The sequence below is a fragment of the Tachypleus tridentatus genome, chromosome 13, assembly GCF_004210375.1.
Source record: "Tachypleus tridentatus isolate NWPU-2018 chromosome 13, ASM421037v1, whole genome shotgun sequence".
Classification (NCBI taxonomy): domain Eukaryota; kingdom Metazoa; phylum Arthropoda; class Merostomata; order Xiphosura; family Limulidae; genus Tachypleus; species Tachypleus tridentatus.
This window is the reverse complement of record NC_134837.1, coordinates 13,544,959-13,570,228: the sequence shown is the minus strand read 5'-3', so window position 1 is coordinate 13,570,228 and position 25,270 is coordinate 13,544,959. Positions and strand designations below refer to the sequence as shown.

At 31.9% G+C, this 25,270-nt stretch overlaps 1 protein-coding gene and 1 long non-coding RNA gene across 2 annotated transcripts; one reads left to right on the top strand and one right to left on the bottom strand.

The window, feature by feature from the left end:
• Window positions 1–798: 798 nt before the first annotated feature.
• On the top strand, window positions 799–15,995 carry ear (ENL/AF9-related super elongation complex transcription factor). Its single transcript, XM_076475798.1, has 6 exons — window positions 799–1,261; window positions 5,224–5,401; window positions 6,523–6,743; window positions 7,410–7,613; window positions 8,034–8,141; window positions 12,792–15,995. The coding sequence occupies exons 1-6, from the start codon at window positions 1,256–1,258 to the stop codon at window positions 14,004–14,006; spliced, it is 1,932 nt and encodes a 643-aa protein (XP_076331913.1). The 5' UTR covers window positions 799–1,255; the 3' UTR covers window positions 14,007–15,995.
• LOC143237005 (uncharacterized) lies at window positions 15,346–23,992 on the bottom strand. The gene is made up of 3 exons (XR_013019833.1): window positions 23,739–23,992; window positions 22,179–22,259; window positions 15,346–15,816 (listed from the first exon to the last, which is right to left on the bottom strand). It is a non-coding gene; the product is annotated as an uncharacterized LOC143237005 (long non-coding RNA).
• Window positions 23,993–25,270: the final 1,278 nt, after the last annotated feature.

Here is a 25,270-nt window from a genome sequence, read left to right as displayed (position 1 = left end):
CCTGAGTCCTGGTATAATAGTCGTATCAACATTGATTGTTTTGTTTATTTTGGAATTTCGCACAAAGCTACTCGAGGGCTATCTGTGCTAGCCGTCCCTAATTTAGCAGTGTAATACTAGAGGGAAGGCAGCTAGTCATCACCACCCACCGCCAACTCTTGGGCTACTCTTTTACCAACGAAAAGTGGGATTGATCGTTACATTATAACGCCCCCACGGCTGGGAGGGCGAGCATGTTTGGCGCGATTCGGGCGCGAACCCGCGACCCTCAGATTACGCAGCGCACGCCTTAACGCGCTGGGCCATGCCAGGCCTATCAACATTGAAAATGAAACTATAACAAGGTATAATTCTATTTTAACATAGGAACGTGACGAATGTATGGTGTGGCGCAATAAGCATCAATGGACACACTGACCTTCACATCTTACGGAAAGGTACCATTAATACCATACATTATATGGATTACTTCTGACGACTTCTTTTAATGTCAAATTCAGATGTAATTGGCCTTGCATACAACCTGTAATAAACAATAACTCTCATTCTCACCGTTTTAAAATGGTCAAGATTACTCTAAACAAACTTATTCGTTTTGTTAAATTCAAACTTGCACAATAAACCATTCCCAAAATATTATTTTTATGCCCACTGCAGGGATTGAAGTGATGTTATAAACGCTTTTAAGATTTGTTGGTTGGTTGTTTTCAGTGTAAATCTGCACAATAAACTATTTGCGCTCTATCTACTGTGAGGAATCGAACCTCAAATTTTATCATTCTAAGTCCGTAATTTATCGCTGATCTGTAGAAGCAATAATCTTGGATGTTTATAATAAATAAACGTTGGATTAATATTTTGTTAATAGTAAAATTAACTTGATTCACGTATAAAAGATATGGTGTAGAATTATTCTGTCTGGATATCATTTTCTGAACGTTGTACTAGAAAATTTAAAAGTGAAAACAACGGTTACTAGGCTCTCGAAAAATGAACTGTAATAAGTAAGATGGAAATCGTAATTGTTGCTCTTAAGTGCTGAAGGCTTAGTAACTTAGGCCTATAAATGTGACAAGTTTTTTGTTTTATCACTTGTAACCTAACCTTTGTTATAGACTTGTTTTTTGTGTCCAGTCCATTATGATTAATTAATAATGATGCTGTTTGTCGGCTTGTTGAATAAGCTCAATGAAACACAACAAACGCTGAATTTGTAGGCCTAACATTTGTTGAGTGGAGCCAATAAATAGTCCTAATGCAGGTAATTTTATTAGTTAATCTCTGAACTATACAGATTTCTTTTTTGCTTATTTTTGAGAAAAAGCCATGAGTAGTGAGATAACACACTCTGGTAATAATTTTTTTTTTTATCGTTGGACTTCATATAAGGATAGCAGAGATGTTTTCAAATTTGAGGACAAAATAGATTGTCATTGTCAGCTTGCCCATTTTAAAACTAATATTATTACAAGGTCTGTTCCGTTCACGGACTATTCAACTCTTAACGTTGTTTTGGACTCTTTTTTTTTTTTCCGTTTAAATCCAAGTTTTGAAGAATTGTGTGTAGATATGATATGAAACTTTTGAACAGACAAACATGTTTAAGAAATTAAATTTGTGCACCTAAATTCTGGTGTTTATGTATACATATATGTATGACATATCTAAAATGATCACTATTCCTTGTAACTCAAAAAAGTCGCACCTGAAACCAGGGTTTTTTGTATTGACAGTGAGTGAAGTACAAAACATATAAACATTATTTTGTTTTTGTGTAAAAAGAAAGTATCATTTTACTTTTATAAACATTTTTACTTTTATATGCTTATGTGTAACTCTAATAGTAATATATTATTTTTCTTCATTCAGTTTGAAGTCAGTAAAATTTAAAGTCCTATGTCAAAACACAATATTTAAAGTGAGAAAATCCAACAGATGAAATCATGCATTCTAATCATTATAAGTAAAGCATTATCTAGTTACATTTATTAGTAGGTATGTATTATTAAGTATGAACCTTGTAAGAACTGTAGCTTCCTCTGAAGTTAATGTTACTGTACTCATATGTTAAATTATGTATGTTTTTAGATTCCTGTTTTACTTTCACTTTTAATGAATAATCTTCCAACTGTAATATAATAACTGGCACAGTCCATAGCTTTACCTGTATTAATTGTTTTACTTTATTTGTGTTTTCAGTGCAATATATTTTAATTTAAAATGAATGTTTCATAAATGTAACTTAGGTTTGTAATGTTTGTATTAATACTCATAGAACTGTGGCTTGACAGAAGTTGTATCTAAAACATTAGAACTCTAAGTAACAACAAGAATGATGGATCATTATAAGTAAATTCTTTTAATTTAAAACTATTAGTTCATCTGTGAGTCAACCATCTCAGAACTAATTCATTTTGGAACACACACTGGCTCGGTTTGGTTCGTTTCACCTTTTTGTTTATTTTGTAATTCAGTATTCATATTGTATCAGAAGCTCTAAGTTTTCACCTTCTTGTACATTGTAATGTTATCTTCTTTTATAGCCTCTGTTGATTTTTACCAGTAGGACTAAACTGAATTATTTTAAGTTCAGTTTTAAAACACTTTCATCTTGTCTGTGAACCATGTTCAAGTCTTGTTGGAGTCTTCCCTACCTGTCTTGTAATTAGTCCACAAGAAGTAACTTGAAACTGGTGTAAAATATCAGTTTCATTTAAAAGAAGTGAAGTGAATGTACTCTAACTTAAGGTGTTACAAGTGTTAAAATCTATATGTGAAACATGTTGACACCTCTAGATAAAAATCTATATGTGAAACATGTTGACACCTCTAGATAAAAATCTATATGTGGAATATGTTGACACCTCTAGATAAAGATCTATATGTGAAATATGTTGACACCTCTAGATAAAATCTATGTTGACACCTCTAGATAAAAATCTATACGTGAAACATGTTGACACCTCTAGATAAAAATCTATACGTGAAACATGTTGACACCTCTAGATAAAAATCTATATGAAACATGTTGACACCTCTAGATAAAAATCATGTTGACACCTCTAGATAAAAATCTATATGTGAAACATGTTGACACCTCTAGATAAAAATCTATATGTGAAACATGTTGACACCTCTAGATAAAAATCTATATGTGAAACATGTTGACACCTCTAGATAAAAATCTATATGTGAAACGTGTTGACACCTCTAGATAAAAATCTATATGTGAAACGTGTTGACACCTCTAGATAAAAATCTATATGTGAAACGTGTTGACACCTCTAGATAAAAATCTATATGTGAAACGTGTTGACACCTCTAGATAAAGATCTATATGTTGACACCTCTAGATAAAAATCTATATGTATGTTGACACCTCTAGATAAAGATCTATATGTGGAATATGTTGACACCTCTAGATAAAAATCTATATGTGAAACATGTTGACACCTCTAGATAAAGATCTATATGTGGAATATGTTGACACCTCTAGATAAAGATCTATATGTGGAATATGTTGACACCTCTAGATAAAGATCTATATGTGGAATATGTTGACACCTCTAGATAAAAATCTATATGTGGAATATGTTGACACCTCTAGATAAAAATCTATATGTGGAATATGTTGACACCTCTAGATAAAAATCTATATGTGGAATATGTTGACACCTCTAGATAAAAACCTATATGTGGAATATGTTGACACCTCTAGATAAAAATCTATATGTGAAACATGTTGACACCTCTAGATAAAAATCTATATGTGAAACGTGTTGACACCTCTAGATAAAAATCTATATGTTGACACCTCTAGATAAAGAATATGTTGACACCTCTAGATAAAAATCTATATGTGGAATATGTTGACACCTCTAGATAATTAAGAATACATTTGTTATTTTTGGCAAAATTTATGAAAATTGAATTTCTGTTTTTGTTCAGATCTGCTTACGTGTTTATGCAGGTTTTATAGTTCTAGTAAAAAATTCAAAACTTGCTGTGATTTTAAATATTTATATAATCTGTTTAATTCTTTTTTTGTAAGACTGAGTTTTTCTGGTATCCGTATAATTAACTTAAATAGCTTAGAAAAACAATCTTGTAATTTGAAGGTAATTTTTCATATTTTACAATACACAGAATTAAAGACTGAGAATAATTAAATGTTGAAGATGTCTTGGATCATATGTCACAGTACTGGATCTTTCATTAATATAATTTTCCTCAAACTGCTTTGAAATTCTTATTTTTCATATATAATGATATTAATATGCCTGAGATCTGTAACAACTTTAGCTTAATTATATGTCGAGTTAGGTGATTTAATTGATTACTCAATATAATTTATTATCTATGAGCAGCAATTAACTTAATTAAGTGAAAGGCCAATCACATGTATTGATTGTCACAAACATAATCAAAATTAGTTTCAAGTTATTGCTGTTATAAGTTATTTCAGCTATCCAAGTAGTCAGAATATTGCCTTCAAACCATCTCACCCTGTCTTTGTTATTTTAAAACTACTAATATGTCACTAATTTTGAATTGCCAAGTAGAGGGTATGTGATTGGCTGGAAGCAGTCATCACCAACCTTTTTCTTTCTTTTTGGATATGCTGACTAAAGGGAAGGCAACTGTGGTAGCACCTGCTATCACCCATATTACTGCCTATTCTTCTCATACACATGTGAACATAAAGTTACATTTATTTGGGTCATTGATTTAATATTCTACATTCAAAAGTAAGGGTTGGTCATCTTTTACCCTGCTATTGCTTATGTTCTTAAATTTAGAAGTTTAGTGTTGGTGGTTATTAGCTTAATGACCCTTTTGTTTCATATTTAAAAACCAGCTATTTCATATGTAAAGTTTGTAAATAAATTTATTTAATTATATTAGTATTTTTGCATGAAAGAGGCACAAAAAAGAGACACTGCAAAACAGATATAATTATCTAACAATGATTAGTTGCACAAGTACAGTGTTATGTTTCAATAATGTGGGGTTTCATCTAGTGTTTTAAAACAAAACTAAAAATATTTTTTAGTATTCTTCAGTTCTCATGAAGTTTATTTCTTGTAATTTAATTGTTTTGGAATGATAACATATATAAAGACATTTATATAAACTGTTGTGAAGTGTGTATTAACTGATATAACCTGTCTTTATTATATTAAACTTTGTTCAAAGAGATATACATGTAGTTTATATTTTTAGTGTGTGGAAGTGAAACTTGAACTTGGTCATCGTGCCACACAAAAGACTAAGCCTACACCTGAGGGTTTTACACATGATTGGTGTGTGTTTGTTCGTGGACCCGATAAGCTTAGTATCCAGCATTTTGTGGAAAAAGTGGTTTTTCACCTTCATGAGAGCTTTCCCAAACCTAAGCGAGGTAATATTGCATAAGTGTATTCATATAAGTTGTAATTTTGTACTTAAAATTATTAATAAAGTTGATACATTTATATGACTTAGAGGCCAACTCGGCTAGTGAATTTCATAATTTTGTGAATTATTTTACTAATATTGATAATAAAAGTTCCAGGCTCTGGTTGCAATGCATTGACACTTGTGAATGAAATACTTGAAGTTATAAGAGCCATCTGGATGGTAGAAGGCCTTTCAGTTACACATTTAAACTGTGCAGGGTTTTTTATGTTTTGTTATTTTATTATTAGTTTCTATGCAATTTTTACTTTGTAAGTGTGGCACTCTGGTTGTTACAGTTTTTCCTTGACATAAACAGAATAAAATCGACAAACAGAGATTAACCAGTAAATTAGTTTTTTATATAATTAATTACTGAATCTAAAATTTTCTTGATGGTAGAATTTAAAAGGGTTACAGAAGGTAAACAATTTTTGCACTTTATGGTATCTTGTGAGTCAGGAATATCTACAGTGTGTCTTAGAACCTATTATTTGTTTATTTTTTTATCTCAACATTTTGGGATAACTTCACAAACAGTAATATTTTTAATTATATGAAGAAGTCACTTTGACAAATGAAGTTACCATTAATGTTTTTCTTTTTTCTTTATTTGAAATAATTGTTGACTTCGTGACTTTGGTAATTAAGTTTTAGTGTTTGTATAATTAGAAAAATTTTGGAATTTGAAGAGGACACATACCTTTTATGTATTTCATTATGGAAGAATTTCTTTTTAATTTTGATAAAAGACTGAAATATTCAGGTGAATATTTAACTTGTAAAGTTAACAACTGGAATTTACTGTAACTTAGTATTGTACATTCATTAAGCCTCAGTAGCAAGTGTTGTCACCTTCTTATTGAAAGGTTGCCATTAAATTTTTAATGTTCTTTACAAGTACAACTACTCATAAGTTTTACTAAGAGTAGTTAAATTATGAGATTCAGTTTTTGTTTTCTTCCTCTCTTATGTGCGTTGTATATTTTAAATATTTTTTGCATAAATTTGGCGCTATTGTTTAAACATGTTAACTGTTTTCTTTTGATGCCTGTGATAAAGTTATAAATGAAATATTTTCTGCAGTTATCAAGGAACCACCTTACCAAGTGTCTGAATCTGGATATGCTGGTTTTATGTTTCCAATTGAAGTTTACTTCAGAAATAAAGAAGAACCAAAGAAAGTGGTGTTGCAGTATGATCTTTACTTACGATTGGAAGGGCCTGTTTCCAATACTAGGGCAGAAAAACTTACTTTTCAGAACCCAACAGAGGAGTTTAGAAAAAAGTTGCTCAAAGCTGGAGGGGTATGTATTATCTCTACATTTTGAATTATAAACAGTGGATAAGAGTTACTATTTGAAATGTACAGTTTTGTTACTTAAACTACTAGACAATTGTAAAGTAGATATGTATCAGCTGAGGTATGTGGTTTATTTTAATGATTTTGAAGACTTTCTAAGTTCTTAGTTTTTTGTTGTTGTTTTTATTGAAAAAGTGGTAATTATGTTGTTGGACAAATTATTACTTTGTGTAGAGATTAAGAAATTAAAACTGCTTATTTCATTCGTGTGACGTTCATAATTACTGTTCTGCTGGGCAGGTGTCATTTTAATGTTTTATTTAAAAGAATTAATAAGTTACAGGAAAACAACATTACCAGTGCACCTAAATCTGAATTAAACCTGATATGAAAAACTAAAAAGAGTCATTTATAAAATAATGTCACATGGTTACATTAATAATGTACAAACTGTTTCCACAAAAGTTTCTTGTTTTCTCTATTCTTGCAAAGACATCATTTTACCTATAATGTTATACTTACTCAATTGTCTTGACTTTGTACCTCTTAATGCAAGCCCAAATATCTCTACATCATTTTTATTATAATAATTTTTGTAGTAGATGTCATCTTTTGATATTTTTCTCTTTCAGTAAAGGCTAACTGCTTGTCACATTCTGTGTACATGTAGGTTGCTGTCACCCTCAATCCTGCAGGAGGAACAATCCCCACCATCCAACCACAGCCCCCTCCTTCCCAACAATATATCAAGGGGGTATCAAGCAGTGAAGCCCCAGATCATCATCCACAGGTTTCTTCCAAACAGCCAGCAAGTAAGACAACGTCATCTAGTGAGATTATCAAAGAAAAGAAACCAAAACTTTCACCCATCAAGGTAGCTTGGACTTTTAAATAATGTCAATTATCCAATTTTTCATTGATGTTAGATATGATGATTTAACTTAGATGTGAATACTTGCAACATAAATGAGCTTTTATATTCTCACTTTTATTTTGAAAATGTCAAAGAATTTTATTTTTATTTGACAGATCAAATAATACTATTAAATTTTGAAATAATAAGCTAATAAAATAATGCTGCTATCTTTATATATATATAACTGTAACATGTTATTAATTTAATTTAAAAAATTAGGTTGCATTTATTGTTGTAATTGGAATATTTCAACATTTGATTAGAAGAGAGAGATGTCAAAGTTTAATATATCAAAAATTGTAAGTCACTAAATTTACACAGATATTGCAGTTTCCAGTGACTTTCCAAATACACTGAACTATTATTTCTTAAATCTAGGATGGTGGGAAACTTGGGGGTTCTTCTCATCCTGGTAATCAACCATTTACAGACATCTTTGGCCCTGTACTCAAAACTCAATCTCCAACTTCTGGAGGCAAGCAAAAGGTTGGATTTCATTTAACATAAGAGTGATGGTTACTCTTACAGAAACTTTTTATTATTGCACACTTTTAACTTCCAGAAGAATTTAATACAATTTGCAGAAAATCTGCCTTTCCAGTGAGGTGTCTTGTGATTTTTACAAGAGCATGTTATTTAAAATTAAGAATTTAAAACATCTGTGTGACACCAACTACAAAATAAAACTATAGCTGAAATGTTCATATTCTGAATTTTATCTTGATGTGAAAATTAACATATGTTTTTGATAAAGTGAAAGAAAAAACAACTGCTAGCTCTAATTTAAATTCTTTGTGCCTCCTCACTGTAACAATTTAAACTTTTATTTTTGAACCCAGAATATTTAACATTCCTATCAAAATAAACAAAATTCTATTTGTTGATTTTTTTTTTTTAATTTGGTGTGAAACACTAAATTTAACTTTGGTAAGCTAGTGGTGTTAAAAAGTGTAAAACTTGAGTAACTGCACTTTTAATTGTACAGTTTTCTAACTTCTAACATAATTTTATTTAAACTACACAGCTGTTATTTTTCTTTCTCATGATACGTTTTCCTTATGACTCCCTTTTTACTCTGTATATGTGTAAACTTAAACACAGTTTTAGTTGTTATAACCTAAGCCTTTTTTGGTCACATTCTTTAAAATGATCTAACTTCCAACATTGTTTGTGCTTGATATGCAAAATTAATACATTAATTTTTGTTACTTTCCTGGTTATTTATTACATTGAAGTAGAAACTTTGGAAGTTACTCTTTACTTTAAAATTAAAACTAATGAAGTCTTAGAGTAGACTTTGCTTTAGCACAAGATTAAAGGTTAGTGAGGCCCTTTTCAAAACCATGATCATTTGAGAAAATGAAAGGCAGATAACGTTTATAAGATATAGAAACAAAAACATCATTTTATATTTATTTTAGTAGCATTTAAGATATTTTATTTTTGAATAACTACAAATATAATTGTAGACCCAATGAAAACAAGCAATATATGCAAAAAACATACATAATGGGGCTATGCAAAAATGCACAGTGACCTAAATGTTTAACAAACCTATCTTTATAGGACAGTTGGCTTATTTTATGAACTAACTTGTATAAAAACAAGTTAAAAACTTGCAGAACCAGTGTAGTATGTAGGAAAGGCATGTGTGTGTGAAAAATTATTTTTGGGTCTTTGGTTTCATATTTATTATGTAATAACTATATAATTATTTCATTATAAATTGTCAATTTACCAAAAAAAATTTAAGTTTCAGAAATATTCATTTGATTATTGCTTTAAGTTTTTCAGGTGTAGTAATATTTGTAAGTTATTAGTTTTTACAAACATAGACCTACAGAACATCTAACAGTCTAAATTGGCCCGACACTGTCTTCTCTAACATTTACCTCTGAAATGCATTTAATTGTGATTTGATAGTATAATAAAAACAATTATGACTCATGACTAGAAGCAATAAAGTAGATGAATTATGCTGAGAATAACAACTGAAGTCAAACACATTGAACGTGTTTGAAAAGGTTTCTCAAGAGAATAATGTTGATGTATTCGTGTTCATCCTGATTGTTTTGTGAAATCTCCATCTTTTAGTCTCAAAACTAAGTGTTGTGGTCTTTTATGCATTGTGTCCGGAGCATCTCATTTCAATGACCAGCAGTAATCATGTTGATGTTTCAACTTCTCTGAAACCTCTTCTCTATATCCATGACATTTTGATGAAATCTTTACCCTTGTTTTTTTACTGATGGCACCAAGATCTTTAGAGAAATAGTCAATATGCGAGTGTGATAAATGAATTTTCAAGCAAATAGTACAACTCTGGATTTATCAAGCATGTTATTAACAATGTTATCATAATTTGGGTTCTTGTTATTTTCTGAAAATTAGTCAATGACATTTTTAAAGGAAATCCATGCTTCTTTTTAAACTTGTTGTCCTTTCAAACTGTTCATCTAAAGTCAATGTCCTAATCTGAGGCCAAACTAAAATTTCTTCTTTAAGTTTTCCATCAGAAAGAGCTGGGAATTGTACACGTAGATACTTGAAATAGTTGCCATCTTTGTCTAAGGCTTTTAAAAACTGTTTTGTCAAGCCTAGTTTTATTTGAAGTGGGGGTAATAGAACTTTCTTTGTGTCAAACAAACTTTCACGTTCAATGTTTATTGATCCTGGTATCGGGCAGTCTGTTCATCGCTATTGCTTCCTTATCCAGCAATGGTTTCCTGCTGTGCTGTCCCATTTGTACCAAAAAAAACATGGAAACTTTGTATAACTGGGTTGTTGACCCAACAATATACAAAGGATTTTTAGGTCTCTACAAAGTAGTCAACTACATTTTTTGTATTTGACCTTCTTTGGTTCCAGTGAACCAAATAAGCACTAGGAACAGATGCATGTATGCTGTCATTGTGAAGGGTAACACCTTGGTTCATAGACTCCAGCTCATAGAATTAGTATTGGTTTAGTAATATTGTTGTAACAAATCAATGAACTCTCTTGTAAAAAGTATGATATAAACTGTTTGTCACAATTTCTGTTCTAGTAACATGTCTCTGGATAAAGTAAGTTCTTAGTCTCAAGTCTGTATCTCACAATATCTGAAAAATTCTTTCTAATGCCCAAATCTCTCACCAAATCATTAAGCTTACCTTGTGTGAAAAACTGATTTGCCAGATGTGTCAGGTTGACAACAATCCCCATCATCATTTCTGTTAACATCAGATTCAGAATTAGTTGAAACTGTATCAAGTATCTCTGTTGGAGTAGGTACAGGTATATCAGGTCCATGAGCAACTGGTCTTATAGCAGATTTACTTTTTATTTCATGTTTTTCTTGCCTTGTACATTACATGAGTGGTTTCTAGCTCATGCCAGACCACTGGAATTCCAAACGATATAGACTTGTTATTACCTTTAGTTCAGTGTCTCAACTCTTTGATGTAAAGGATGGAAGCTTTGTGCAGAGCCATGATTTGTCTTGATACCCAAATTTTATTCCAAAATGTGCATAATATGTTTTTTGACAAATTCTGTAATTGTTTGCCTTTGTTTCTTGACAGTAAATTTACCATGAATGTAACAAATATGTTTGAGTCATGAACACCTCTTGTTGTCATAATGGCAAGTAAGTATTAAAAGAAAAAAAAAAAAATGGCAAATTGTATGTACAAACAAATACTATCCAGAAATGACACGTCATGTGGCCTGTTAACCATTTATATACTATCAGAATGTTTCTTATTTATTCTAGAACAATCAGTAAGACTCTCACATCATGGTTGGTTTAGAGAAATCTATAGCCAGTGGTTGTCAACATTTTAAGCATAACAAAATGTGACTTAATTTCAATGAAATGATCCACTTGTGCAAAAATACATATGACATTTTGGAAAAAATTTGTACATTTTCAAGTTCAGGGAGCAGGAATTACTGTAGAACATGTAAAACTTTCAAGACAGTGAAATTACTGCAGGCCTGTGTAATTATAATTGTGCCCTACCAGATTATGAAAGGCATTCATACTCTAAAAGATGTCGTTTTATCTCTTGGCCTATATAAATATTATCCCAACTTGTACTGCGTTCGTCACATCTAAGCTAGTCTGAAGAGGTCTAGATTGAGTGAAATGTGTCATCAACAATGGATATCATAGAACATTGAAAAAGGTGTAAGCCAAAACATTGAGTAGAATAAATAAATGTTTCTTTAATGTTGTATCTTGTCTTCACTGAATATGGTGAATATAATGTGGTTGAAATATTATTATTACACACTTTTAAAGAGCTATGGTTCCCTAGCAGATATGAGGATTTATTTCTTCAAGATTTTAAAAAAATCTCCATACATAGTGGCATGAAAGTGTTAATTTCTTTGGTTGGGCAGGGTTGTCATACTTTTCGACTGGAAACCAAAAGAGGTATCTCTAAGTAGACAGGACCTAATGGTGGATTTAATGAAACCACGTCAGATTATCTTGAAGATGTGCAAAGACATTCTGAAGTAATTTCAGTTTTATGAAAATACAATAAATAAACAAACATTTCTTAAAGATAAAAAAACATTGATTTTGTACTTAATAATACTTGACCTTCTCCCCCCTCTAAATAAAAAATCCTGATGTTAATGAGGTGATTAATAAAACTATTTGTTTACTTGAAAGGTTACATTCACTTAATATAGCTGACCTATAGCACTAAGAACCAGATGAGAAAAATTTGTTTTAAATAAATTAATTGGTGCTTAGTGCTACCATATGGACAGTTTATGTATTCTTAGCACCTGCAATTTGTTGACAGATTATCTTGACACAGTTTAGTCAGTGGAAATATTTGTTTGATGAGTTTAGTAGCTCAATAATATTAGTTAGTCAGATGATGGATTATGTAAACACTTAATAGTTGCTTTGTAATGTTAGTCAGTTTATAAGCTGGTATGTAGGTGTCACCTAGTCAGAGCTATAATAATACTTTGTTGTAACATAGTGTCACCTAGTGTTTGGGTGAATATTTAAAGTTGGATTTTAAACCACTACATTACGCACAGAAAACAAAATTAAAGAGCTATTAAACATTTCATAATTTATATAAATATTGTTTTCTAAGTGATATTGAATATTTCTCTGTTTTCATGTAGGAAGGACCCTCTGCCAAACCTGGTAGTGGAACTCCAAAATCATCAAAATCTTCACAAGGAGGGAGCTGCTCAGTACAAGTATCTTCTTCAAGTAAAGAAACCAAACCTCCATCACTACCTAAAGACAAAAACAAGCATCACAAAGAAAGCAGGCAACATAAAGAACTGAAATCTCATAATAAAGAAGGAAAGGAGATATCAAAAAGGCCTGAGTCTCCTACCCAGGGTTTAAATTCAAGTGTGACGGTGTGTAAGAAAAGAAAGCGTACTACTTCAACATCATCAGTCGCAAGTTCAGTGATGTCTGTAGAGAGTTTCTCAAAAGACAAGCAACATAAAGACAAAAAAGAAAAGAAAGAAAACCATCAAAAACCTCAAAATAAATCTAACATTTCAGAAAATGCAATAAAGAAAGAAAAGGAGCAAGAAAAGTCTTCAAAGCAGGTTACACAGTCCTCATCAAACAGTTTGTTGAAGACAAAATATGATCCAAAGAAGAAGAAAGAAAAAAAAGAAGAAAAGAAGGGTGGAAGTACAGGGGATGTAAAAAACAGTTCAGCAATCAAACCAAAGAAAATTAAAGAAAAACTTTCTCCTGAGCCAGTTGTTACAGAAAGTTTTGAACAAACACATGAGGATGGTAACAGCAGTCCTGCTTCAAGCATCAGTCTGTCTTCGTTAGCTACTGGAGGAACTCATGGACCTCTTGCAGCAATGATGGCAGAGATGGAAAAAGATAATGAGCTGTTGTCTCCCCTATCGAGCTGTCCCGATTCCCCCGTGGAAACTTCATTACCCAAAAGTAAAGAAGCATTAGACTTAAGTGATGAAGAGACTGACACAAAAATAAATCGTGAAGAAAAGGTTGATACTGCTAAGGCTAGCAAAGTAAAGAAAGAAAGAAAAGACTTTTCAACACCTAAACACGAAAAAAATCACATCATATTATCAGAAGAAGCATCAGAACAGGTCTCGGAAACTAAATCTCAAAAATCAAATCACCGTTCCCAGTTTGATCCAAGCTACTTGGCAGAATTAGAAAAACTAAGACAACAGATAATGTCACTAAGAGATCGTGGTCATATCCAGAGGGTGGTAGATGTAATTGAACAAACAGGATTGTACTTTGTGACTGACTCAACATTTGATTTTGACTTGTGTTGCTTAGACAAAAACACTATCCGTAAGTTACAAAACTGCCTAACGGTCAAGTGAACAGATGTTCGTGGTCAAAACAGAGAATTAATTGAATGTAAATTAAAACTTGTGAATATATTGAAATGTATTTTGTGTGATGAAACTTGAAAATTTTAAAGACAATTAAATCTAGTTCATATTTTGTTTGTATTTCAAGTTTATTGTGTGGATATTAATTAAGAATGTTTTTTATTTACTTTAAAGTGTTCAGAAATGGCAGAAATAACATTCTGATTCATCTAATTTATCTTTTTTTTTATAAATATAATTAAATGATATTAAAATGAAGGAGAAAAGTCTCCAAAACTAATACCTTTCAAGATTTTTTTAAAATATTTGACTTATTTTGAGGTACTTGTTGTTTTTCTCACATATATATATCAGTTTTCATTCTGAAATTCAAGGTAGTGCAACAGGAATGTTTCCTTAGGATGTTCATATTTTTTCTTCTCTAATTGCAATAGGTTTTATATTCACAACATATGGAGAATCTGCTTGTTTATTTTTAGTATTCTGTGTTTTTGACACAACTTTGTTACATTTTGAGAACTGGGCTGGCTTCATAGTTAGTATGCCAATTGAGCTATGATGTGCTATTGGAAATTTTCTGCATTTTAAACTGTGGTAGCACTGTAACTCTGACAGTTGTCAGTTAAGAGTAGCTGTATAGTAGGTGATGAATTCTCTGGTTTCCCTGTACCTGGTTCGAAGTTCTAAAGGAGGATCTTTCATCTAGCTATTTAGCTCCTGTGTAACATAACTTGCTGTTCAGTTTGTCAGTTCTCACCACATTTCAGATGTTAAAAAACATTTCACCACTAGGGTTTGGATAATTTACAAGTTATTGTTGCTAAAGGTAAGCAATGTTTTATACATTTACTACCATCCTTTAAAAGGTTATATGATCTCACCATGTGAAACAAATCACACCTAGATATGTACTTTGCTTTAAATAGATTTTTTCTATATGTGAAAGAGACTTTTTATTGTTATAAGCAGTACATACGTATAACGTTTCTCAGTCAAAATATTAACAGTTTTGGGGTGATTGGCCACTTTATTGGCTCTGTACATATGTATGAATACTTGTATGTACAAAAGAGACTGGTAATGTAATATGTTATATGAGTGTTTAAACCATATTACAAGATAGTGAGCAAGAGCAAGGATTTGTAAGACTTGAAGAGGGATAAGATAGTTGATACCCTTCTGACTAAAGTGATATTAGTAAAGATAAATTTCTTAGATTCAACTACTCAATTTTCTGGCCAAAACAATAAAAATGTTTTCTACTAGGGAAAACTTGCCAAGAAAAAGTTCAGTTGTATGGTTTTAAATGCAACAGACTGTATCCTAGTTGTTCTTTCATAAAAAATAAGTGGTTGATTATTTTTATTTGTATCATGAGAGGTAAATTACCCAGAATGTCATAGGACAACCAAAAAACACACTGAGACTGCTAATTTTAACTACATTAAGAACAAATGCCATTTATGATTTGAAGCTTGCTTCTAGTAGTTATTTTCATTTAATAACCAGAGATGTTTGGAAATTATAATAATTTTTGTCCCATGTGTAAATTTTAATGCTCATATGGTTTTAATTAATGATGACAGGAAATTATATTCTTCTAAATAGTTTAGTTATAGACTAGGAAGTTAGTGTTTAGCTTTATTTTTGTCTCATCTGGGATGCTGTCCGAAGAAGGAGAAGAAGGCTGTGAGTTCAGTTGTTGATTTTTTGCTCCAGACACATTGTCCAGTCACTTGTCAAGTGAAATCAGATTATTACACCTCTAATCACACCTGGGAGCAGGTCAGTAACACCCCTGGAAGAGAAGTGATGAAGGTTAGCACCAAAAATATTTATCTATATCATTATATCATCATCATATCTTTATATATATATATATATATATATCATTATATATTTATTTATATCATCATATCTTTATTTGTATCATTACATCATCACATCTTTATGTATATCATTAAATCATAACATCTTTATCTGTGTCATTATATCATCATATCTTTATCTACATCATTATATCATTTTTAAATACCCATAAAAAGTAGGTATACAGACATTATAACAAGAACAACATGCACAAAAATAATAGAAAATATAACATATATACAAGAATAAATACTGAATATAGTTTTTATTGTATGTTAATATGTTATTACATTAAATAACGTTTTTCTTGCAAAGTTTGGACTATATTTGGTGTGTGTTTATGTGACTACATCACTGCAACATGGTAAATAACAAGTAACTTGCAAACTTTAGACTTTATTTAATGTATGTGTGAGTACATTACTACATGTTAAGTAACGAGTATCTTGTAAAGGTTGGACTTTATTTGGTGTGTGTGTGAATACATTACTACAACATGCCAAATAACGAATAACTTGTAAAGGTTGGACTTTATTTGGTGTGTGTGTGAATACATTACTACAACATGCCAAATAACGAATAACTTGTAAAGGTTGGACTTTATTTAATGTGTGTGTGTGAATACATTTACAACATGCCAAATAACTAATAACTTGTAAAGGTTGGACTTTATTTTGTGTGTGTGTGTGAATACATTACTACAACATGCCAAATAACGAATAACTTGTAAAGGTTGGACTTTATTTGGTGTGTGTGTGAATACATTACTACAACATGCCAAATAACGAATAACTTGTAAAGGTTGGACTTTATTTGGTGTGTGTGTGAATACATTACTACAACATGCCAAATAACGAATAACTTGTAAAGGTTGAACTTTATTTGTGTGTGTGTGAATACATTACTACAACATGCCAAATAACGAATAACTTGTAAAGGTTGGACTTTATTTGTGTGTGTGTGAATACATTACTACAACATGCCAAATAACGAATAACTTGTAAAGGTTGGACTTTATTTGGTGTGTGTGTGTGTGAATACATTACTACAACATGCCAAATAACGAATAACTTGTAAAGGTTGGACTTTATTTGGTGTGTGTGTGTGAATACATTACTACAACATGCCAAATAACGAATAACTTGTAAAGGTTGGACTTTATTTGGTTGTGTGTGTGTGAATACATTACTACAACATGCCAAATAACGAATAACTTGTAAAGGTTGGACTTTATTTGGTGTGTGTGTGTGAATACATTACTACAACATGCCAAATAACGAATAACTTGTAAAGGTTGGACTTTATTTGGTGTGTGTGTGAATACATTACTACAACATGCCAAATAACGAATAACTTGTAAAGGTTGGACTTTATTAGGTGTGTTTGTGAATACATTACTACAACATGCCAAATAACGAATAACTTGTAAAGGTTGGACTTTATTTGGTGTGTGTGTGAATGCATTACTACAACATGCCAAATAACGAATAACTTGTAAAGGTTGGACTTTATTTGGTGTGTGTGTGAATACATTACTACAACATGCCAAATAACGAATAACTTGTAAAGGTTGGACTTTATTTGGTGTGTGTGTGTGTGAATACATTACTACAACATGCCAAATAACGAATAACTTGTAAAGGTTGGACTTTATTTGGTGTGTGTGTGAATACATTACTACAACATGCCAAATAACGAATAACTTGTAAAGGTTGGACTTTATTTGGTGTGTATGTGAATACATTACTACAACATGCCAAATAACGAATAACTTGTAAAGGTTGGACTTTATTTGTGTGTGTGTGAATACATTACTACAACATGCCAAATAACGAATAACTTGTAAAGGTTGGACTTTATTTGGTGTGTGTGTGAATACATTACTACAACATGCCAAATAACGAATAACTTGTAAAGGTTGGACTTTATTTGGTGTGTGTGTGTGAATACATTACTACAACATGCCAAATAACGAATAACTTGTAAAGGTTGGACTTTATTTGGTGTGTGTGTGAATACATTACTACAACATGCCAAATAACGAATAACTTGTAAAGGTTGGACTTTATTTGGTGTGTGTGTGTGTGTGAATACATTACTACAACATGCCAAATAACGAATAACTTTTAAAGGTTGGACTTTATTTGGTGTGTGTGTGTGTGAATACATTACTACAACATGCCAAATAACGAATAACTTGTAAAGGTTGGACTTTATTTGGTGTGTGTGTGTGTGAATACATTACTACAACATGCCAAATAACGAATAACTTGTAAAGGTTGGACTTTATTTGGTATGTGTGTGTGTGAATACATTACTACAACATGCCAAATAACGAATAACTTGTAAAGGTTGGACTTTATTTGGTGTGTGTGTGTGTGTGTGTGAATACATTACTACAACATGCCAAATAACGAATAACTTGTAAAGGTTGAACTTTATTTGGTGTGTTTTTATGTGAAAACATTACTACAACATGTCAAATGATGAGTTATATCCAGAGTTTGTACTTTGTTTCATGTGTGTGTGAGCACATTACTACAATATGGTAAATAATGTGTAACTTGCAAGGTTTGTACTTTATTTGGTGTGTGTGTGAATACAGTACTACAACATGTTAAATAATGTGTAACTTGCGATGTTTGTACTTCATTTGGTGTTTGTGTGTGAATACATTACTACAACATGTTAAATAATGTGTAACTTGCAAAGTTTGGACTTTATATTTGTTGTTATTAAGTGGAGATTGTATTACAGGATTCCAAATTTGAGAAAGTAATCTTATTGCTATAATAATAAAAGTTTTAGGACAAGTTCAGTTATTTATCATAGTTCAAGTGAAACAAATTGAACTGTTTGTGTTAACACAAACTTTTTTTATTAACTAGATAATGTTAGTGTTAGATGTTTTGTTATACCAAGAGAAGTTTGTAATTTGCTTTCTCTAATTTTATTAGTGCAAGAAGCTTTAGAAGTACCAGATTTATTTCTTAATTAAACATGAAGTAGTGACAGCTATGACATAATTACGATAGCAGCTCAAACTAGTTTTCTACCATCTGTTTAATTAGCCTGCAGTTTGTTACACAGTTCTGTCTAAGTGACAAAAATAGAGATCTAATATGTTTCTACAAGTCCCTTGAATTTATATTCAAGAAATGAAGTTTGGGAAATTTACGTATGAACTGTGTTTCCCACTTATCTATTGTTGGTTCAGTAGTTACGTCCAGTAATTTATTAAAGAACTTGAACTTGTGGATGAGGGATAGATTCATTATAACAACTGTAGAAGAACTGCTTGTTCTGTTTTCATTCTGCTCTTATGAAAAAATTTAATCTCTTAATAAATTCATCTGTATCGACCAACGTACAAAGCAACTCAAGAATATTACCTGTCGACTTTACTTGTAAATGATGTTGATCTACAGTGAGACTAGACACATTTTAAATGCAACATCTTGGCAGTAAGTAGTTTCACTTTTGTCAGAGTGTTGAAAACCAGCTATCATTGGAATGTGAAAAGAACATCTGTTCTACTTTGCTAGATAGTTGAATAGAAATGTGTTGCAGCGATACTTCTCAACCATGAGTTGAAGGAGGAGAGTAAGTACGTGGTCTGAATCAAACCAAAGAATGTCTTGGTGCAACATATATTTCAGTGCTTTTATTTTTTTTTTTCGTTTACAGAGGCTCTTGTTCCTGTCTCTTGCCTTTGGTTTTGGCTTTATTATTCTATCCTTGACCTCATTGTTTTTCCAGAGGTGGTTTCATTGCATCAGGTTTCCTGGAAACAACTTTGGCCATACTAGAAATACTTGAGTCTGTGTATGAGAAAATGCTCATTGATACATGACTGGATTCTGAACCCATTGACAAGTTGTCATATCTGATAAAATTGTAAATTCCCTTTATCATTTGGAAAGTTAAATATGTCCAGCTTTATTGTACTTACATTAACCAACAATTCTTGCACTATTGAGTCGAGGTAGATCTTTCTCTACCCATACCAGCTGCTTTTACTTTTCTCTACAAGTGGGTTTTTTGGTCATCACGGATTAAATACACACGTGTTTTTACTGTTTACTGATATCCTTCTTCAGAATTTCTTTTGTCTTGAGAAACTGAGTATTGTTGTTTTCAATTTCTGAGACAGCACAACAACAATTTGTAGGATTGGTTTTATCACTGATTTTAATCATTGGTTAGTTCTTTGTGCTCTAATAGAACTCTCTTCTCTTATTGTAATGCTTGTATTACAAAATTTAGAAGAATGTCCTATGCTGTATTTTTTATGCGACCTTTGATAATTAGAAAGGCTGTGACATCCATCAGCTGTTTTTCTAAGTTCACTGTTTAATAAGTTTTAACTATCACTGTTTTAATTATCACCTATTAAACTATCTTGCTCAATTGAAATTTTTTCAAGCTAAAAATTAATTTCATAAGAAAACAAAGTTCCGTATATCTTGCAATATAATGACAACTGATTTCTTCAGTTGAGGCATTATTTGAATACCAGTGTGGTTTAATTTCCAGTTTGTTAACGTTTTTTATATTGAAGGCCTCCTGAAATTAGAAAAGTTTAAGTAGATGCCATCTTATTGTTCTTAAGCTACATTCTGTGTCCGTAAGGGCCTTAATCTGGTTCGACGATTGGCTGGTGTCTTGCCGGACAACCCGTTGGATCCTCCTGCTTAACGCCGGGCGACATTTTCTTGGGCCGACCACTTGAAATTCTCGTTTTGTATCCCTCAGGGTCTTTTAAAAAATTTGCAAAAGCAGTTTTACTACGCCCAATCTCACCAGCGATGGCACGTTGAGAGAAACCTTGCTTTTGCAGCTCGACAATTCTGCCACATTGAAACTCTGTCAAGTTTTTAGCCTTTGCCATGTTTTTACCCAATGTAACACAGGAGATATCAGTGGGAGATGTTGACAATGCTAATGCTTGAACACAAATGACTAAATTTCGTTACGTGTTTACCGATTAATGCTTCGTTTCAGTATGGTCTTAAACTTTTGATCAGCTAGTATTTAGGCTAATTTCATAGTGTTCACATTTTCCCTATTAAATGCTAAAAACGTTTTTTATTTTTATTTTCTCTTTTCTTATTTTCATCTTTCGAAGCTCTACTCAAATAAGTGGTTGAGTCTAACAATGCAAAATGCATATTTTTTCTTTATATTCATTGGCCTTAAGATTTTGGCCAGCATTGTATCTGTAAATTTAATCCCGAAGGGCTTAGTCAAATTTCATATCACCACAAGGTAAATCTTATTTTCTAAACTGTTTAATAAAGGTCTAAAATACACATTTGTGGATGTAAGTCATGCACTTGCTCATGTAGTGAATTTATTTCAAATATGGAAATTTTCTCTCTCTCTGGACACTTCGACCAGGCTCTGCATGGCCAGGTGGTTAAGGCACTTGACTTTTAATCCTAGGGTCACGGGTTCGAATCCCCGTCACACCAAACATGCTTGCCCTTTCACTTGTGGGGGCATTATAATGTAAAGGTCAATCCCACTATTCGTTGGTAAAAGAGTAGCCCAAGAGTTGGCGGTGGATGGTGATGACTAGCTGCCTTCCCTCTAGTCTTATACTGCTAAATTAGGGACGGCTAGCACAGATAGCCCTCGAGTAGCTTTGTGTGAAATTCAAAAAACAAACAAACAATCGTTAAGTAAATTGAATTCCGTATCATTTCCCTCAAACGATATAAAAGAACTTGTCGAACATCTACAAAAAGTTATAACGATGTCGTCAGAAGTGGATTATTTTGATGAAAATAGAACTTTGGTTCAATTTTATTACTGGATCAAATCCAAAAGAGACATTGACGCTTTGATAGGGATCAAGAAACAATTAAAAGGTGGTCAAGAAAAAAAATACATAAAGAAAACAGAAACCATAAAGAAGAGAAATAAAATTACAAGAACAAGAAAGGACTTAAACTTAAGTTTAAATAACGATATGAAACATGTAAAGAATTTAAAACAAAACTAGTGAAGAAATGGAAGATGTACAAAAGTATTACAATAATAAGATTGAAGGACCCTATCAACATGTATAAAGGTTATAAGTAACAAAATTGGAAAATATAAGAGAGAGAATTAAGATAAAAGGAACGAACAACAGTGCTGAATAAAACATTTGGATAATGAATTAGTGAATGTAAATATTTAACTATCCACACCTCTTTTACATTTACTTAAGAACTCAAGGTGAAGACAAAACAAATTTTACTACAAAGTATTGAATAGAAGAGCTTTTTTGTTTACACTCATTACCTTTACTGCTCGGTTGGAACCTTTCTGTACTACTCCAGTCATATTGCTACTTAATCCAGCTGGCCAGTTAAGCAACATCATCTAAATGAAAAACAGACTATGATAAAAAATAGATCATGGGAAGCATATAAACTCAGTTTGAAATCATTTCCAAAAATAACAGATAGAATAATGCACAACGACCTGTGTTTTCTTATAGCAAAGCCACATTGGGCTATCTGAGCTCACCGAGGGGAATCGAACCCCTGATTTTAGTGTTGTAAATCCGTAGACATACTGCTGTACTAGCGGGGGGCACACAACGACCTATTCAATTTGCTGCCAATTTAAAATGACTAGTTTTAACAGTATTAAGTAACCTAGATGAACCATAACAACTATCAAGCATTGTTATCTGTTTTATCTAACAAGTTCAAATTGACACAACAAAAGGATCAATTCAGAACGGAGTATTAAGGAAAGAAATGACATTACGTGAAACTGAAGAAGATTTGGAAAGGCTTGGTCAACTATGTTACTTAGATGCTTCACGTGAAAAGATGGATTCGTTGGCAGGTGACCAATTTATAGATGCCATAACAGACGAGGATATGAAAACTAGGTTGAGGCAAAGTATATGTGCATCCTTAAAGAAAGCTCTGCAGTTGGTAATGTAACGTGAATCTATTAAAGTTGTAGATAAACCACTAAGCACCATTTATAAGTTCTGGAATTATCAGATCGAGTATCAATGAAATATTAATCTCCTCTGAAAGTATTACAGAACAACTAAAATGATTAGCTGAACAACAATTAAACAAAATGAAATAAGTCATAGGATTATAGGTACTTCAAGTGTAACATGAAAGAACAGTGTCAGCAACTACAGACATAACCCTTTATAGCATAAAGCTTCTCTCAGAAGATACCAGGAAAATGATATTGTTATAACTGTAAAAATCAGAAACTAATATTAAGCCAGGAAGACATAGTCTAATCAGATCGTAGGAACAATAAATAGCTAACCAAGAAATAAAAAATAAATAAATTTATGAGACAAAGTCTTGTTAAAAATACCCTCTGTTTCGAATGAAGTAGTGAGTTCATTATTTGAGAAAATTCGTTCACAAGTTAATGCATTTATTGACAGAAACTTTGCAGTATGTTGATCAGCATTACGTTAATGCTACAATATTTTGACGAGATAATGGTCCAGATTTGACAATGAAAGGTGGGAATTGCCTCCAAAAATAGTGTAAGAAGAAAGTTACATAAACAATAAGTGGACACAAAGTTTTGTCAAGAAGAAAATTAGAGGTTACTCTAACTATAGAAAAATTATCTATACAACATAACGTGTGAGTAATTCATGAAGAGGGCATATTGAGAGCTGACTTAATATGGAAACACGGATGTGAGGTTAGGTCAACTTTGAATAGCATCAGAATCTGTGACCAGGAAATCCCTATGTGTTACGTATTATTTACTATAACAGAGAGGGTGGTTACTCTGCTAAGAGGTGAAATACTAACGCCAGGAGTTATTAGTAATAATTCTTTATCAAGTGATTGGAAGACACACCACATTTCCTGATAAATTGGTAGTTAGAACAGTTCTCGTGAAGAATAAAGATGTTACCCACTGTGGTCATCTTTGGATTAAATCAGTGAGATAATTACTACTTAATAACTTCAGCAAAGAATCTGTGAACAGAAACGTAACATGCTTATGAGCCCAGGATTACTTTCAAGACCACTTCCAGAAAATCAACAAGGATAGAGCCACTTATAACTTCACTCGTCCATCCATCTCGAAAGAACTCTCCTGGTGACGGAACAGATAAGAGTAATAAGGAACAAATGAATTAAGGGACCATTCTATGGGCACGAGGAAAAAAAAAAGAAGTAAATGGACAATTTAGTGTGATGTTCTATTTTGTATACTGGATTGTTCAAGGGATTTCATAATTATGAACGAGCAGTTTTTTGGAACATTTTGCATTTTTTCTTGTGCTTAATTAAGTACTTAATATTATACCAATGCAACAGGTGTCTTTAATAGCGTTTAGCTCTAAAGTATCTTTAGTTTTATAACGCTTGTAAAATATATTTTTCATGTTGAAATTTGTTTGTTAACTAAAGAGAGATGCAGGTTTTAATAATGTTATTAAACATTATAGGTTTACTTTTATTCTAGAAACGTTTAACATAAAGGAATATTATAAAATTAATTTCCGTGGAGCGTTGAGTTAGTTGAGACAAAAATTTTATGGCGCTACTTTATAGAAGTAAGTGATTGATTGGTTGTACATCAGTCTTAATAATGTTATTAAATAAGTATTATGCCATTTGTAAACTTAGTCCTAAATAATGTACGACAGTTTGAAAGTGGTATTGGCTTGGAGAAGAGTTTAAAGGTTGTTATTTGTTAATAAGCACAAAGCTACATAAAAAGCTACTTGTGCTCTGCCCATCACGGGTATCGAAACCCGTTTTCTAGCAGTGTAAGTCCACAAATATACTGCTGTACTTCAAGCTTTAAAGAAGGAAATAAACCAGTTTCATCTCAATATCCAATTGACTTGTCTGGACATTGAATTATTTTCAACTGATGATTTGAAGTTGATGTAGATCAAGTTTACTTAACAAGAAGCTGGCTAGATCTGTGTCATTCGTTCTTCGCTGATTACATGTTAAGTCTTTCATCGCTGAAGTTATATAATGTCTTCGGAAATACACTAAATGATTTGCAATTTCCGAAGTTTATAAACTTCCTTGTCAAATATCTAAAGTTTTCCGGTTAACAAACGTTAATTGTAATTATAGCTTCCGCGGTTTATAATACACGAACTATATCAAACCAATAATACAGGGTGCTCGGAAAGTCACTGTGCAGTTTTGAAATCATATTTTCTTATATTTCAGATTTTGATCCCAGTATGGTTTTAACAACTGAAGAACGTGTATGGCTCGTCGAACACATATTCTGGGAAGGTGGTAGACACACAGATGTGGTGCGACAGCGATTTGTTGAAAAATTCCCAGATACGCCTGTTCCACATCGCAATGCAGTTCGTAAGCTTGTTGATAAATTTCGAGAAACAGTATCAGTGG